Source organism: Lichtheimia ornata (assembly GCF_029851405.1).
Source record: "Lichtheimia ornata isolate CBS 291.66 chromosome Unknown scaffold00014, whole genome shotgun sequence".
Taxonomy (NCBI): domain Eukaryota; kingdom Fungi; phylum Mucoromycota; class Mucoromycetes; order Mucorales; family Lichtheimiaceae; genus Lichtheimia; species Lichtheimia ornata.
In genome coordinates this window covers 481,063-495,884 of record NW_026695334.1, presented here as the reverse complement: position 1 = coordinate 495,884, position 14,822 = coordinate 481,063, and the positions used below count along the sequence as shown (strand labels likewise).

The 14,822-nt window shown below is 44.5% G+C and overlaps 4 protein-coding genes across 4 annotated transcripts; 2 read left to right on the top strand and 2 right to left on the bottom strand.

The window, feature by feature from the left end:
• Positions 1-11: 11 nt before the first annotated feature.
• Positions 12-5,023, top strand: O0I10_004141 (uncharacterized protein; the record flags this gene model as incomplete). The annotated part of the gene is made up of 5 exons (XM_058484204.1): positions 12-727; positions 795-835; positions 905-4,024; positions 4,079-4,143; positions 4,202-5,023. 5 exons carry the CDS (start codon positions 12-14, stop codon positions 5,021-5,023), a joined length of 4,764 nt encoding a protein of 1,587 aa, XP_058345192.1.
• Positions 5,024-5,239: 216 nt separating this feature from the next.
• Positions 5,240-6,133, top strand: O0I10_004140 (uncharacterized protein; the record flags this gene model as incomplete). The annotated part of the gene is made up of 6 exons (XM_058484203.1): positions 5,240-5,349; positions 5,400-5,532; positions 5,600-5,648; positions 5,706-5,872; positions 5,933-6,031; positions 6,110-6,133. 6 exons carry the CDS (start codon positions 5,240-5,242, stop codon positions 6,131-6,133), a joined length of 582 nt encoding a protein of 193 aa, XP_058345191.1.
• Positions 6,134-7,257: 1,124 nt separating this feature from the next.
• O0I10_004139 (uncharacterized protein) lies at positions 7,258-10,299 on the bottom strand (the record flags this gene model as incomplete). Its single annotated transcript, XM_058484202.1, has 13 exons — positions 7,258-7,431; positions 7,500-7,634; positions 7,695-7,774; positions 7,828-7,894; positions 7,956-8,171; positions 8,238-8,402; positions 8,453-8,587; positions 8,657-8,736; positions 8,809-8,896; positions 8,953-9,418; positions 9,476-9,726; positions 9,791-10,016; positions 10,091-10,299. The coding sequence occupies 13 exons, from the start codon at positions 10,297-10,299 to the stop codon at positions 7,258-7,260; spliced, it is 2,292 nt and encodes a 763-aa protein (XP_058345190.1).
• A 373-nt stretch (positions 10,300-10,672) lies between these two features.
• Positions 10,673-14,246, bottom strand: O0I10_004138 (kinesin heavy chain; the record flags this gene model as incomplete). Its single annotated transcript, XM_058484201.1, has 12 exons — positions 10,673-11,023; positions 11,100-11,402; positions 11,474-11,932; positions 11,995-12,336; positions 12,395-12,901; positions 12,975-13,079; positions 13,156-13,280; positions 13,366-13,509; positions 13,590-13,746; positions 13,820-13,893; positions 13,962-14,061; positions 14,127-14,246. The coding sequence occupies 12 exons, from the start codon at positions 14,244-14,246 to the stop codon at positions 10,673-10,675; spliced, it is 2,787 nt and encodes a 928-aa protein (XP_058345189.1).
• Positions 14,247-14,822: the final 576 nt, after the last annotated feature.

Sequence of the window (14,822 nt, the reverse complement as noted above, 5' to 3'; positions counted from 1 at the left end):
CGCTTAATACAATGCCCGAAGCCGATGATCAATCCAATAATTCACCATCAGCTCACGACTTTCCACAACCACCAACCACTACCGCTGCTGCCGCCAATCCATCGACTCAACAACAACAACAACAACACTTGAACAACAATGATGCTGCTGCTGCTGCGATCGATGAATCGTTGATGTTAGAAAAGGGAGCTCCAATGCCACCACGAAAGTTCTACCGACAAAAGCGATATTGGATCGTGTGTTCTATCATTACATCCATCATTGTCGTTGTGATTGTATTGCTTGCTCTATTTGTCTTTTACCCAATGATTGCTCAATTCTTGATGAATCAATCAGGCATTGAGGTGGGCGATGCAAGGATTACGTTTGATCCACCCAAGGATAATCTTCAAAAGCGAGGTGTGGTGGATGCATCATCGATCACGCCTGCCGCCGATCTTAATTCAACCTTTTTCATGTCCATGGCAAGTGATTTGACAAACACGGGCCCTTTTCCCGCTGCATTGCATTTTCACAACCCCATCAACGTATTCTACAATGACACGCTACTTGGAAAGATGACGCTACCTGACAGCAATATTGCGCTTGGCAAGGGGCATATTGATGCTGTCACCCCATTCGAGATTGCAAATACAACATTCTTTGCGCTTTTTGCAAAGGAGATGCTGGCGGTTGAAGAATTCAAATGGCGTCTCAAAGGAAAGCTTGATATTACTGCATTAACTAGGTACGTTGTTCGTGTACAATAATGGGGTCTATTACGATTATCCTCACGCATTGTATCCTTTTACTAGAACTGCTACGGTGGATCTTGATAAGGAAATCACTATTGCTGGCAAGTCAATGAAGAGGATCATAAAAATTGCTCCCATGCTATCACGATGCTAACATTAGCTAATCATAGGCATGGGTGGTTTCCCCAATGTTAAGATTGAATCATTCAAGCTGCCAGGGGATGATCCAAATGGTGGCATCTTTGTTGAGCTGGGTACAGTGCTTACAAGCCCATCTCCTGTGAGCGTGCAATTAGGCACGATTTCCATGAACATTGCATACGATGGTGTTGGTTTGGGCGTTGTCTCTGCACACGATGTGGTGTTGAAGCAAGGCGAAAACCATATTTACCTCAAGGGTACGCTTGTTCCACAAACGGATCAAGGTTCACTTGACAAGGTGGGAACCTTGTTTTCCAACTATATTGCTGGGCGTGTATCACAAACACAAGCATCCGGTGTATCTGCAGCACCCAATGGTGTTGATTCTGTTGGCTGGTTGAGCGAAGGTTTCCAGTCCGTCAAGCTAAATGTGGGCCTTAGTGCAGGTGCCCCACTTGATATCATCAAATCGGTACAATTGGGCTATCTTGATTTGGCGTTTAGCAATGACAAGCCGTATGCACCGATTATGTCAGCACCCAATGTAGTTGCAGGCTTCCATATCCCATTTGGTTTCTCGCTCAACATCACCCAAGTGAAACAAGATTTGGAGTTAGCCAACAGGGAAACGAACACAAGCTTTGCACGTATTTCAACGCCATGGATGCCAAGTGTGTGCGACCAACAAGCAGGAAGGTTATCCTTTGGCATGGCCAATGATTCACTTGAAGCACTTGATGGTCGCAAGCACGAGTTTAATGACTACACGTACGCATTAACGGCAAAAGACATGTACAATTTTTTGATCCGAGGACATGCAACGACGCAAACACAGACACCCATTGGCAATATTACGCTTGAAGGCATTGGTTTAAATGTAACGACTGGTTTGCATGGCTTACAATTCCTCAACAGCACGCCAACTATCATCCACGGCATTGATGTCATTGGGGGCCAACCTGATCATTTGGAGCTTGCTATCAACACAACGATGACCAACCCATCCGATTTTAGCATATACACTGGCAATGTGGCGTTTGATATGAAAGCCAATGACACCAGGCTTGGAACAGTGTACTTGAATGGGTTGAAGCTTAACCGTGGATCCAACACCATGATGGCAGCAGCGGCTTTTGATCCGAAAAGCTCGTCGACGGGGCAACAGCTATTGAGCACGTTTGTGATGGGCCAAGACAACAGCGTTGGTATTACCGGATATGATCAATCGACGTCTATTGCTTCATTGGCTGATGCGCTTGGTGCCATTTCCCTGACGACCACACTACCTGGATTGAAGACACCTCTTATCCAATATGCCAAACTTGTTGTCATGAATGATACCATACAAACCAGCATTGTGCATGTGCAAGTGGGTATAGCCAATCCATTTACGGCCAACATCACCATCACAAGCGTCAAGTCAGCTGCTTCCTATCATGGTATGCCCATAGGCAACATTGATCAGCCCATGAATCCTCCTTTTAATGTGCCTGGTCATGCAACGGCCAACTCCTCTGATCTCGACATGAGGATGAATTTGGAGCCTTCCGCTGTTGCCTTGTTGTTGCGTGATCTTGCCGTGCGCTCACAAATGGATACACGTCCTCTGGATGCATTATTGACCATGGGTGGATTCCATATCAAGGGCCAAGAACAAGTGAATCCTGATCCAGCGTTATTCCAAGGATTCAATATTTCATCCTATGTCATGCAAGCGATGCAAGCCTTGGTTGTGGATTTGCAACTTGAATCGGGATTGACCATTGGCGCCTATGACGACCTCTTGCGTTTTGCGCAAAACAATGTGCCCATTTTGACCGATGACACGGTGACACGGCTGATCCCAGTGGTTGGTTTACCCATTGTGCAACAAATTGTGGATGGTGCCAAGCTTGAATTTAGCACTGTGACCTTGTCTGAGCCCACGGATACGGGATTCCATTTGCAATTGGCAGGCTCACTTAGCAACACGGGACCCATGGCAGCCAACATTAGCTTTGCACAACCATTGAACGTCTTTTGGAAAAAAGGTACCGATGCAGAGATTTTGCTTGGTACAGTGGCCATGGATGCGATACAAACACAGCCTAATATCGGTGCCCAATTCAATGTGAGTGGTCAATTTGCCATTGCCGACGCTCAACGTATGGGCGAATTTGCTGCCTATCTTATCAACAGCGATGAGTTTGTGTGGGATATCGTGAGCCAAGGTGGGGTCAATGTTGATGCCATTGGATACGTCTTTACGGGTATCAATATGACTAAGTCGGTGACACTCAAAGGTGCTCAAGGTTTTAAAAATTGTGTCGCCATCCATTCATTTGATCTACCAGCCAATGACCCTGCAGGTGGTATCCAACTTACTGCCCAGACTGAAATCAGGAATCCTAGCCAAGTTGGATTTGTATTATCAGGTGCTGCATTCGAATCATTCTTTGACAACACGTTGTTGGGTCCTTTGGCATCGGCTGGTGATGCTGTATTCCCAGCTCAAGGCACCAGCAACATGAAAATGAATGGCCGGCTTATCCATCAAGATTCTCAACAAGGCCTTGATGCTGTTACAGAGGTGTTTTCAAATTACTTGGCGGGCAAGTCTTCACCCTTAACGGTGAAGGGTGTATCTGGATCGGGTGCCAATGGACCTGTGGGATGGCTGACGACTGGTTTCAAGAGCATTAGTATCGACAATGTTACACTTCCAGGCCCTGATAAGGTGCCGGAATTGATCCCATCCATCACGCTTGATGATATGCAACTTGACTTTACTAAAGAAGCGTATGCACCTATCGCTGGATCAAACCACGTGCGTGCTCAGCTCAAGAATCCCTTCGGCTTTCCACTCACCATCAGCTCACTCAACATGGATGTCGATGTATCCTATCAGAATCAACGTACAGCTCATATGCATATCCCTGATGTACCTTCATCCACTGATCCTCAAGGCGTTATCAATACGGCATTCTCAAATGTGCCCTTCAAAGTCGATGACAGTGCCCACGGCGTATTTAATGGATTTACAAAGTCGCTTACCGAAAGTAACAGTGTCACATTTGGCATGGCTGGTAGTGCCAATTCGGTGGCAGAAACAGCTGTTGGATCACTCAAGCTGCACAATATTACGTACAATGTCCAGACCTCATTGAATGGTATGTTGATCACCATTATCTTTTATGTGGGATGCTCATTATTATGATCTTTAGGTTTCAACAACTTTGGTGGAAAGACGACTATTGTTAAGATGGTTGTATCTGGTGGCACAAAGGAGGTAGGTTAACAAAATGTGCTTCAACAAAGTGGGTGAATCTAAACGATGAATGTTCTAGTACATTGAGGTTTCATTGACCGTTTCATTTGATAACCCATCCAATATTACGCTCAACATTGGTGATCTTGATTTTGATGTGGTGATGAATGAGAACCAGGTCACGATTGGTCAAGTGCATATGAAACAAGTTGAGCTGAAGCCCGGCACGAATACGCTGGATGCTATTATGCATCTTCACAATGACGACCACAAGGACGTGATTGATCATGTGGTGAGCATTTACATGACCGATTCGCAAGTAGCCTTACGTATCCAAGGAACACCTGCCTCCACTGTTGTTGAGTCTCTCAAGGATGCCCTTGCCACGGTGCATATGGATACAGTGATGCATGGTATCCAACGGCAGCTGATTCCCAAAGCAGAGGTTCAAGCACAAGCAACCGTTGTGTTGAGCAAGCAAGCCAAAGCTTGGATCACCCTACACAATCCTCTTGGTACACCGTATACACTCTATAAGGCTCAAGTCGATGTCACCAATCCCAATAATGGCAACCCCTACAAGATGGGCTCAGTGGATTTTGTGCTCCCCGAACCACTTAAAGTTCCTCCTGGTCAAGATGTACGTACAAGTGAATGGCCAGTGGATATCGATGCCAATGCTTTGCATTTATTGGGTCTACTTGGTGATGGTGAATTGGATCTTGACTTGCAACCCAATGTCACTGTCACGGTGGGAGAGAACGATGGAACAGGGTATTACACTTCTTTCTATTACTATCAAGACAAGGTGCCAGCATCCTTGGATATCCAGGCCCTTGGAATTTCACTTCCCAACGATGAAGATGCAAAGAATGGTACTCTTCTTGGTGGAATTTTATAAAAGTGCATAATAAACATGTGTGATTTTTGAGTATAACAATGGGGTACTACTATCTATGGGGTTATATGTATTAACTTGGTAGTCATTGTGCTAAGCAAGTAGGAGGAGGAGGAGGAGGAGGAGGAGGAGCGTACAGCAACAACGCATGATGGGAATTTGGTCGGAAGTGGTCCGCGTGTATCAGATCTTCTTCCACTTTCCCAAAACAACGACACAATGTCTTCAGCTGAAAAGGACTACAACGATATGACACCCGAGGAACGTGAGGTACACGATAAGGCTGCTCGCGAGAAAGAAGAGGCCGAACAAGCTCAATTGCCTTACAAGTAAGCACTTGATTGGGAGTTGGCATTGGCAGCGTTTGACATTTAGCAAGGTGGCGACAGACATTGCAGGATGTTGATGTGACCATTCCTGTTCCCAAAGGCACCCGTGGACGTGATTTGCAAGTGGAGCTCAAGAAAAAGTATATCAAGGTGGCATTGAAGGGTCAATCGCCACTTATCGAGGCAAGTCTATTATCTCTGTATGCGTGTTTATCTATTCGATCTCATGGATTTGGGTGCGTGTATGTAGGGCGAGTTATGCAAAGAAATCAGGGTTGATGATAGCACTTGGACACTTGGTAAGAAGAAGAAAAAGAGTACAATTGATGATACAATGTATTGATGGTCTCTATTAGACAACCAGCAAGAAGTATCGGTGCATTTGGAAAAGAGCAATCAAATGACATGGTGGGAGAACGTCGTGACAAGTGCACCCAAGATTGACACCAAAAAGATCCAGCCTGAAAACTCAAAATTGGATGAATTGGATGGCGAGACACGAGCCATGGTGGAAAAGATGATGGTAAGTGTAGAGAGAATGTGTGTTATGGTAGGATGAATTTTAATTGGTGTGCCTATCTAGTTTGATCAGCGTCAAAAGGCGATGGGATTGCCTGATAGCGACACTTTAAAGAAGCAAGAGATCTTTAGCAAGTTCAAGCAACAGCATCCTGAGATGGACGTAAGTAAAAGGAAGAGGAGGAAGTAAAAGGGAGCAAGAATATGGTTTGCTGACATGAATGCAATGACGTTTTTCCAGTTTAGCAATGTAAAGTTTGAGTAATTGAACAATGGTATCATAGCTTTATACAAGTAGTGCTCATTGTGCATGTGCGCGTGTGTGTGTATTTGTTGGGGGATGGATAAGGAAATACATGTTCTATATATGCAATGTCTTTGAATAATGGAGGAGGAGGATAATGGGGGTATGTTAAGAAAAATCCCATATGGATTCTTTCGAGACTTTGGCCTTTTCGACAATGTATTTGTTTTCTTTGTATTTCTGCGCTTCCTCAAAGGCATGCAAATACTTCCATCCAATCTTGGTTGCACAGACTTTGCAAGAGATATCAGCGACTGTATGCATGCCGGTCATCAACATTCGTTCTTCCTTGACGCCTATCGAGACATTGACCACCCTATCAACTAGAAATGCTGGCCCATGCTAAAGAAGGAACAATGAGCTATCGTAGAAAATAGGCGTTCCTTTGTAATAAAACTCACTCTCCCCTGAAAGGCTCTGGAAATAATACCGTCATGCGAAAGTAAATGGGAATGACAAGTGCTGCATGTGTAGATGCGATTGTCTGAAAGATAGGTGGGGTGTCGTTTGCTCACCATGTTGTTGATGTATTTTTTGTACTTAACGAGGTGAAGGATATTGGGAAGGGTACATGGCCAAGGGGAGACACAAAAAAGATGATATGGCGTAAAGGCAGTTGAGAGAGAGGGAGGCATGGTGCCTCTTTTATATATGTATACAGCACACGTACCATGAGGATCACATGGATCACCGGCTTGTTATCCAGCCCTTGAAATATACATCTTCTTTTGCTCATATCTTTGTCCATTAAAATACATGCATTCATTGCTGTAATGACTCGTACTACCCTTTATGCAATCACAAAAACATTATTAGAGACGTTGAATGTTGTGAAGATCCATCATAACATCAAGATGTTTTATCAGCCGTTGATGTCTGCAGGACAGCAACTGAGCCACGAGGGATGATCATAAGATCTCTCTGTGTGTGTATTCGTGTTTCCACTTTTTCATCATTCATCACCCAACAAATGCTGCATAAAGTTGTGCAAGTATACGTCAACATAATAGATAGAGGGCGGCAGGATCTGCACGTGGTTGCATAATCATGCAATTCCTTCTCTTTTTATATATATGCGTGTAAATCTATAGGGATAACAGGGTATTGACAAACTTTTCAATCTTATCCGCATCCTGCCGGGCCATTTCAATGACCATCAATAGCTTCTTGATACCAATGGCAAGACGTTGTTCCATGCCAGCTTGTTGCAATAACGACATGGTGCGTTGACGTTCGGCATCGGTGAAGAGTCCCAATTGCTACATAACAAAAGGAATGAGTTATCTTTGTTCATCGAGAAAGAGACACACCACAACTCGTATTTTACCTGTAACACAATGTCAATGCCTTCCAGGGACGTGATGGTGGGAACATAGATCTCGGAATTGAAAGCATCCGCCATATCCATCTGATCAAGAACCCGGCGTTCAGTTGTTGTTCCCAGAATCAGCAGACGACGATCCTATCACCGCATTGTAAACAAAAATTATCCATTTTACTGCCACAGCCCCATTTATCTTACTTTTGGTGGTTTCTTCTTGATAAGCACAAGTAACGCTTGCAAAACGGCATTGGAAAATCGTGGACCGATAGGTACCCAATCTATACATTGGATGATTAGATACGCTCTTTCTCTTACCACATGAACAACATACCAACAAGACGTTCGATATTATCAATCACAATGACACTGAAGGGTGACTTGTACGAGTCATTAAACACCTGATAGGAGAAGAAGAATAAGCAACATGCAACATTGTGCCAAAGCCAAAGGTTTACTTACCTTGTGGATCTCCGAGATTTTGGCCGACTCGGTCATTCCGACCATGGTTTCAGGGGAAATAAGCTTGATAAAAGGGAATTCGCTTTCCAAAGCAATGGTAGCAGCCAATGCTGTTTTGCCACTTCCAGCAGGACCATGAAGTAATACACTGACCACGGGTGTGCGTGATGACTGACGAACCTGATCGACAAACAGCTTGCCATCGGCTAGTATTTGCTAAAGGTCGCATGTCAGTGGATGTAAAAAAACACAACACCACCTGCTTCCTCGGCTTTAATTTACCTCGATATGGGGACCAAAAGGAATAATGTGATTTTGAACACATTGCTGCAACTCGGTCTCCGATACACCAAATGCAGGAGGAACTTCTTGCAGGGCCGCTAAAAAGTCATCCATGTTCACCTTCATGTTTTCCACATCGGGTGCCACGCCTGCTACCGTGCCGACCTAAAATCACCATAAGTACATAAACATGTGCTTTTAGCACTCCTACTTACCTTGGTATGGCGACTAAAGGCATAAGAAGAAGCTGCTTTGACAACACCAGAGAGTTCAGCACCACTGTAATTTTTGGTCAGGTTGGCAAGTTCATCAAGGGATACGTCTGAATCCAAAATGTCATTATCACGCATCTGGACAACACCTCATTAATCACAAGGAAAGGATGATGCAGGGCGCCTCTCTCTCTCTCTTTTCTTTACCTTGCTTGTATGGATTTTGAGAATCTGCAAACGGCCATTTTCATCCGGCAATCCAATTTCCATATGAACCTCGAGACGACCTAGTATGTGCAGCAGCAACGTGTCATTTGCTGAATCCTCCTACATACATATCATGGGGGGTTTTTTCTTACCTGGACGCAACAAAGCTTCATCAATCATGTCCTTGCGATTGGTCATACCAATGATCAGGATGTTGTTCAGCTGATCTACACCATCCATCTAGTAGACAATAACGTTAATGACGTGATCCATTATCCTCCTCCTCGTCTCCTTACCTTTGCCAACAATTGGTTCACCACTGAATCACCAACACCCGTGCTATCACCACGGCTGCCACGCTGCTTGCAAATAGCATCCAATTCGTCGAAAATGATGATATGCAAACTTGATTCTTCTCCTTTGGACTTGTACTCGGCTTCTGCATCGGCAAAGAGCTTACGCACGTTCTCTTCACTTTGACCCACAAACTTGCTTAGGACTTCAGGGCCACTGACCACCTTGGGTTCTTGAGCGTTGAGCATTTTGCCGATTTGTCGAGCAATCAGTGTCTTGCCCGTACCAGGTGGACCATATAACAAAAGACCTTTGACATGTTGCACGCCCAATTTCTCGACAATACTGGGTGGGAAGATACGAGATGCAAAAGCACGTCGAAAGATAGCACTGAATTCCTTGTCAAGACCACCAATACCAAGATCCTCAAACTTGAAATCAGCCTTGATCAATTGCTGTGCCTTTGAACTAAGCGGTGGTGAGCCTACAATGTACAACATCCATGTGATGAATGATGACGCTTACGATTTCTTGGCACCCTTGAGACGGATGGTGGACTCGCTCGATTTGCTAAATTGGATCATCGTTTGACGCATCAAGACGCCGCAGGTGGCTCGTGAATTTCCTTCAGCATGAACATCAATCTCGCCCTTGGTTTGTCGCTTGAGCGTCTCCAATTCAACCACTTCCATATCCGTAATCTTGCATGAGAGATTGATACCATGGAACTCAAATACCAACAATTGACCCACGGAAAAGATTTGATTGTGAAAGTTCTAGAATACAAAAAAGGTAAATGATTTGCACATTGTTGCCATCTCTCTTTATATAAAGCCTTACATTGGAAAATGCCTCGCTCATCTTTTCGGTATCAAAATCATCCGTGTTCTGGGTACTCTTGCGCAGGAACCCAACTTCCACTTTGAGCATCGCAAGATAGATATCCACACCAGTAGCAAATGGGTCGTATGGCTTGACAGAGACTTCTTCATTCAATGAAAATTGGGCCCATCGTCGTTGCATAGCACTGGTACCGAGCACCCCTCGTTGCATAGTATTGTCTTGTCTGCATAATGTACCTCCATAAGCATACTTGTCATAGTTTCACCACCATCCATCCCCAATCAACCCAACCCTTACCTTGCAGTGAAAATATATTGATCGTTGACCAAAAGATAGTGTTCGCGTGGATCAATTTGACCCGGGGCAATGGCCACAACATTTTGCAGGGCATAACCATCGGTAGGCGACCTTTCGATAGTCATACGCAATGCACCATCGTGATGGCTGTGATGGTTGTGATGGGCTGTGTATGATGGTGGAGCACCGTGGGGCGATCGATAATCCATAGCAATGGTGGTAGTGGTGCGTGTGTGTGGTGTTGAAACAGTAAAGAGAGCAATGGTTGTGCCGGACTTGGTTGCCACGTTAATGACAGCCGGCAATGATTCGCTTTCATCCCATACTATGCACTAGAAAGGAAATCACAGCTCAAGTGTGCCAAGAATCATTATCCATACATAGCAATCCTCTAAAGCAAATGACACAAGACATGTTTTTATTTGCACAAAGCGCTTTAGATACAGTGAGATAAATGTTGGTTGTGAAAAAAAGAGGGAATTGTTCATAAACACACAAACAAACGAATGGTATATCAGACAACAAATGAAACAAGGAATAGTAGAAGAAATATAAAGGGAGAAGAAAAGAAAGATGAGTTCTCTATCGCGAGTTCATGAAGCCACTGATCCACGAAGTACGCTTATCACGGGTAGGAGATTCCACCATGGATTCTTCAGGTGCTACAGCTGCTGCACCGCCTCGAAGGGGCTTTGCAATGCGTCCAAAAGAAAGAGCTCCCATAGGTCCTTGCGACTTTTGTTGTGTGCGAGCTTGTTCCAATCGTTCACGGACAGCGGTCAATTGTGCTTCAAACTTTTGGTTTTGCGTAATAAGTTTCTCTTGAGCATCCTGCAACAAAGTCTCCAAGCTTTGAATGCGTTCGTTACGAGCAATCAGTTTGCGCTCAGCCAAAGCAACTTCCTTCTTGAGTGATGCATTTTGATCCACAAGCTATGTACAGATTGTATTAGCACCTTGAATAAGATCGATATCCCATCCATCCCATCACATGCATGAAAGAACTTGCCTGCTTTTGTACATTGGTGAGTTGCTCAAGATTGCGTTCAAGGAAAGCCATTTTCTTTTGCTGGGCCTTGTTGTTGCTGGCTTTAAGGACATTGTTGTAGTGTTCTCTCGTCTCATCAAGCGACATTTCAAGCTCGACCACACGTTCACAGCGACTTTGCAAATCACGCATCAACGCCTTCTTCATGACTTCAAAGTCGGCCAATTGTTGGGCCATAGACTTTCGCATACGCTCAAGATCCTTTTCCTTCTCACTCAATTCTCCATTGGCAGCAGGTGGAGGTGATTGCTCAGATAATTTGCCCTGTTTTGCGTGTGATGATGATGAATGTCAATAAAAAAAGGCCTTCTTTCACCTATCGCCCCCCATCTTACCTGAAGCTCTTCAATGGCAGCCTTGAGATCCACCATGGCATTGCTGATACGCTCACGGGTTTCAGACTTGAGATCCAATTCTTTCTTGAGTTCATCAATCTCCTTTTGATGTGCCTCCTTTTGTGCGAGATGCGTCGCTTCCATCTTGCTCTTGATATCAGATACCATTTGCTCGTTCTTTGCTTTGGTACCGGATTCCTCTTGTGCGATCGTCTTGTGCAACAATTCCTCATAATCCTTCTCTAATCCAGCAACGCGTGCCTCCAAGTCGTTCTTTTTACGCTCAATGGCCTCTTTTTCGAAATGAAGGTCGTTGATGGTCTTGGTGTGTTGATCAACGAGGACATTAGACTCGGCTAACTCCCGTCGTAAGGCCACCAACTCATCCGTGCTGATATTGTCACCATCCAACTTGCTAAGAGCATCTCTGATTTGACGCTCCTTTTCATTGATTTGGTTCTAACAAGGCATGTTTTAGACATACATATAATTATACCATGTCAACGAATGGTGTTTCTTACCGATGGGTCAAAACCAGACATCATCTGAGCCATCTTTTCAGCCTTTTTCTTTTCCTTGTCGGTACCAGTGGCATCCTTTTGAGCGCTTCGGACTTCAGCCAAGTTCTTTTTAAGCTCTTCCAATTCGGCTATCAGGTCTTGGTTGGCTTCTTTGAGTGATTCAACGGTGATGGCATTCTCTTTGCTCTCATAAGAAATCTTTTGCAGCTGCAAACGCAAATCGCTCAATTCGGATGTCATTTCTTGGTTCTCTTTGGTGACCAATTGCTCTTGTTCCTTGTAATAAGTCATCTCCTCCTTGAGTGATTCAAGTAGCTTTTCTCTTTCGGCAAGCTCGCTTTCCTATAATACATAAGGGCATTGTTAGGTGTCATTTCATTTAAAGATAATAACTTTTTACCTTTTCAGCGATTTGATCGGTGAGCTCGTTTTCACGTTTCATGTATTCTTCACGCTCATCCTTTTCCAAAACAACGGCTGGTGTGGAAGGACGAGACATTTCCTCGGTGACAGCAGGATTTTTAAATCCTGGAGCGGGAGGCAATGCCTTGAAATCGCCTTTGGAAACCTTATCCATGGTGACCCACTTGTCTTCAGGCACCTTGTTGCCGGTACGCCAGATGTTGACTTCGCCTTCAAGAGCAGCAATGTAGGATTGGAACGTGACAGCCTCTGACTTGACCTTTTTGAGCAAAGCCTTAAGTTCAGCAGGTGACAAGTCGGCATTGACCTTGGCCTTGTTCTTGATAGTCTTGGCACGTACACCGAAACGGAGGGTGGAGAGGGTTTCAGCTTCATTATACGAGGATGGCGAGCAGTTGATGATCAACGTGGTACGCGAGTTACCACCCAATGACTCTTGCAAGATACGCGTAAGCTTCGAATCACGATAGGGAATGTGGCTCGACTGAAAACAAAACGTGAAATAGCGTCAGCATACACAACTCAGAATGGATTAGAGCCGAGTTTGTTTGTTTTACCTTGCCATCGGTGAGAGCATTAATGACCATACCAAGAGCTGTAAGCGACTTGTTGATCTTTTTGGCCTCTTCCAATGTTTGGCCAGAAGCACCCGTTTTGCCCACCTGTAAAAGGGTGCATATGTTTGTGTCGTTAGAGCGAGAGATATACACTTTTAAAAGAGTGATCGATTTTTTTTACCTTTTCGGAACCAGCCAAATCAACCAGGTACAGTTTGCCACTCTTGGCAGCACCGGTATCCACATTCTTTTGAGTGATGGTGATTTGGACGATGGAGTGACTTCGGGAGCTTTCAGCGTTCATGTCTAATAGAATACATACATTAGCCCATGCAGATATGGAAGGAGTCCAACAGGGGGTGGTGGGTTTGCATATAGAGTTCTACTTTACTTGTATAGGCAACGACACGATTGTTACCGCCACGTCGCATGACCTCGTACACTTCTTCGCTGGAGCCGACATAGACTTCAAGTAGATCTTTGACGTAGATGCCCTTTTGCTTGTCTTCATGGATTGGAAGGTTATCTCTGGAAGCTGTATATGAAAAAAGGACGCGTGGATAAGCAAAACAAGGGCGAGCATCCAATGCAGGGACACGAATGATAACAACGTACGGTTTAGTAAATCTCGGACTCGCTCCATGTAGATTTCCATGTACGACACTCGCACTGTGAATTCAATGTTGCTCGGCGATTCCATGATGCTGGTAAAGATTTGCTCAACGATACGAGGTGTAATGCCTTTGGTCTTTTCATCGTCGATATCGGCGCCCTGAACAAGAAAAAAATCTCAGCCCAAAGGGATCACGATATGCATAGCGAGGATCAATGATATGCATACATACCATCATCGTATAGGTTTTACCCGAACCCGTTTGACCATATGCAAATACGGTGCCATTGTATCCAGCAGTAACATCTATACATCACCATCCGCTATGAGATAAAGGTATCATGTATGTATGCATCTTGTTGTGCTCATATTACCATCGACAATACTCTTGACGGAATAGTCAAACACGTCTTTTTGTGCCGTGTCGCTGCCATACACCTTATCGAATGCAAAGTGGCCTTGGAAATCCTTGCCCTGTAATATGGAACCCATTCCGATGAGCATTGTATACGTGTATATGGCGTTGACATGTCAGTCACCTTGAGCTCGAGAGAGGATCCTTCATCGCCAATGTCAATGATGGGCACACCGCCTTCTCTTATCTCCAGCGAGTTTTGTGGACGGAAACGACAAACGACCTTGATATTGTTTCCTGACATGCTGGATGTATAAAAGTAGTAAAAGAGAAAAAAGGAAAAGAGAAAGAGAGAGAGAAGGAGAAAGGGGGGGGAGAGTCAATACAACACACACGCACACACACACAAAGTGTCTGCACACAACACGGAATCACCGGAAACGGCGAGCAAAGGTGCAAGGTGGAGCCTGAATTGATGTGCCACAAGGTGGTTACGGTTACACACGGATGCCGGGGATGACATTTATCATGCTTTTGTTGTATCTGTCGTGCACACATGTATTCAACATGCAATGCTCAGGTGATCACCTATGCCATGGGAACTCATCATTGCACACGTATACACATGTCATCGCTTACAAAGGGCATCATTCGCTGAAATTTCAGACATGTACTTATGCATGTGCTTGTCTTTATCGTGTAGCACAAAAAAAGCTCTACTCGGAGGAGGAGATAAAGGGCCTTCCTCCATAGGCTATCCGATGGTAGAATTTATTATCACTACGAATAAAGATAGCCTTCTTCTTCACTCTCACCCATTTTTGTACCAAAGGAGAGCATTGATAATAAGAATGCAACCTCTTTGAGATCGTGATGGAGG